Below are 2,843 nucleotides of genomic sequence, written 5' to 3' on the forward strand. Positions count from 1 at the left end.
AAAGACAGCTGGGGTCAGGTGATCCCAGCAAGGTGACTGTCCATTTTTACATCTGTGTGTAATTATTTGAACTGTTAATTTTTTCATAGTCCCATAGTTTAATATACGTAGAATATATAATGCTGATAAATACAATTAGCAAAATTCAGCCTGAACAACCTATTTTCCCCCATAATCAAAAAGCTTGTTTAAAAAAAGAGAAAAGTACTTGCAAAAGTTCGTACCTCCACCTTCCAGTTTGATTTCAGTTTCCTCTATTCCCTCCTCTTTTACTCTCTTCATCTTCCTTGCTCGAAGTTTAGACAGTCTTGATTCCAGAACTGCCTTTCGTTTTTCTTTTACATGTTCTCGTTTTGTTCTTTGTTCTTGAGTCTTAATGACAACAGAAGATATTAATTAATTAATTCTCAGGCTTGATTACAATCAATTGTGCATTTCCCTCAACAGTGCCGAAAGCAAACAGATTATCGGCTACATTATCCTAATAAGGAAAAACCCATCCCAGTCTTTGAATGCAGTCTTGCAAATCCTACCACAGGACCTGTACCACTAATTTCAAATGGTGAAGGTAGCCCAGTGAACTAGTTAACTATAACAAATTGAATGTGTCTGCTTTCAAGGAGCTCTTATCTCTATCACACTTTCCCTATAAAAGTACTTATTTCACATCTTAGTTGAAAAATTCAGAAAGCTAAAAATAGGATTTTTCACTGAGGCTACATCTATCCCCAACTCATGGATGAAAAAAGCCCAAACCAGTTAAGTTCTTTGCTTTAGGATGTAAAATTTCCTTTAATGCATTTACCTATACCTCTTCCACCTACAACTGCTTCCCAAAGTTGATGCAATAAGAGCTTCTTTATATATTTTATGCTTAGAGACTAATACAAAATGTGATCAAGTTCCTTAACTTTCAGAGCCAACTTTCCCTGAGGGTACATTAATCATGACTGCTCGCAAGTGGCAATTTTGAAATCTATGTAAACATTCAGTAGAACAGCTACAGTAAATGAGCATTTTTTTAATGCAAACCTTCAGCCTACCTCCTTTGAAAAAATGTCCCCAAATATTTTGCTGTTTAGTTATCACAAGTCGTGACTGAACAATTCTAAGCCTAAACACATTTACAAAGTTGTACTCAAAACAAGGTTCCACAAGTACAAGTCATTTATTATTTGTATGACTGTAGTACCTAGGAGTCCTGTAGCTGAATCAAAATACAATTATGCTAAGACCAATTTTTGACCCCGTACCTGTTCTCTTAGCATATCCAATGTCTCCATTTGCTTGTTTCTTAGTTCCTTATCACGAGAAAAGGAAAAATAACCAACACCAAGCTGCCTGGCCTCTGAAAGGAAGGAGGAGTTACAACAAGGTTATATTTTACCAGAGTTACAGTCACCACAGCCTACAATTCACCGTGGTATACATTAGTAGGAAGAAGCCTGCTAGGCCATTGTGTTCTCTGTCTTGCTTGTGATTCAGAGCTATTCCTAATAAACAAACATTTTTGTCACACTTCTTCCAGCAATCATACAATGAAGATAAACCATATAAAAGAAATACATGCCATTTTCACGAATATCTTCATAATGTATGGGTCCCATAGGTTTCTTTAGGGCCTCCTCTTCCTCTTTTTCCCACTGCTGCCGCTGAATTTCTCTTCTCATGTCTTCAGAGAGCAGACTTTTCTCATCAGTATTTTGTCTAATAAAGAAAGCAGAATATGGATTACAGAATATAAATGTGGGTTCTGTGGTACTGAACACCAGAAGCATGGGCTATGTAGGGCACTACTGGAAGAAAATGAAGGTAAGTCTCCACAGCATAAATGTAGTGCTGAGCTGACAGCACTGTGGAACTTCTGGCTCATGCCACAGTCTACACAGCACTGGACAAAAATATCAGTTAGTTTGGAACCAGAAGCAATATGACCATATTAGTGCTGCACTATGCAGGCATTAATATGAAGCTGCTATTCTGCTTCCAGTTTTGAAGCTAGAACACGCAGAGCTAGGCACATAGATAAACTTTACAATGATGAATGAAATATAAGAATTAATGCAGTTTAGAATAAGGACTACTATACTCCCCTCTGACACAATATTCTAAAACAAAGAGATCCTTTAAGATGGTACCATTTCCACAGGTTTTGTGAAGTCACTATTAACTCAAAATGCAAGGCGAAGATGAAGCTCAACAGAATATCCACCAAAAGCCACACTTTTCTCGGCATCTGTAGTGAAGCTGATACAAGACTGAGCAGCAACATTTTAGACTTAACATCAGAGAATGAAATAAACTGAAAACAATAATGTACTGGCAGTGAATTTATATCTTGCATAGAAGAGATTAAGAGCTGAGGTGGAAAATACCTTACCTTTTGGTTTTCCTTTGGAGAGAAGAAACAGTTCTTTGTCCCATACCCTAGCTAAAGCAAAGCTTGCTGGCAGATCACCAGCAAACAAAGCATTTCTATTTCTCATTTTATTTTTAAATGATAAATATCATGCTGAAGAATCCTCAAATGAGAGAAACAAGAACTTACACTTCAACTAAAATAAAGCTTTGATCATGGAGACTCTAAATTACTTTCCAATATAATTCTCAGCTCTGCCATTACAGTTTTATCAGAATAGATGTAATGACCTAAACAAACAAATGGCGTTCTAACAAATTCATTTGGAATGTCACCCTGTATTTGGCTTTCTAAAAAACCTTGTGATCACACCACTCGGGCTGGAAAAAATTTGGAGGGATTGTTCAGAGTTCAATAAATTAAATTTCATCACAGAAAGGACCACAGTTGAAAAATAAATCAAGTATCTGTCAGGTCACTAACT

General features: G+C 36.6%; 1 protein-coding gene across 2 annotated transcripts in view; it reads right to left on the reverse strand.

Annotated features, from left to right (window-relative positions):
* CCDC174 (coiled-coil domain containing 174) overlaps window positions 1-2,843 on the reverse strand; it is a 31,000-nt gene that overhangs the window by 5,315 nt on the left and 22,842 nt on the right. For both annotated transcript variants that reach the window (XM_019504904.1, XM_019504903.1), the window contains exons 7-9: window positions 1,571-1,707; window positions 1,254-1,348; window positions 225-372 (exon numbers count right to left, since the gene is read on the reverse strand). In XM_019504904.1, the coding sequence (XP_019360449.1) occupies window positions 225-372; window positions 1,254-1,348; window positions 1,571-1,707 (380 nt within the window). The remainder of the gene's footprint in view (window positions 1-224; window positions 373-1,253; window positions 1,349-1,570; window positions 1,708-2,843) is intronic.

The sequence above is a fragment of the Gavialis gangeticus genome, unplaced genomic scaffold, assembly GCF_001723915.1.
Source record: "Gavialis gangeticus isolate Ggan-Ray unplaced genomic scaffold, GavGan_comp1, whole genome shotgun sequence".
NCBI classification, from domain to species: Eukaryota; Metazoa; Chordata; order Crocodylia; family Gavialidae; genus Gavialis; species Gavialis gangeticus.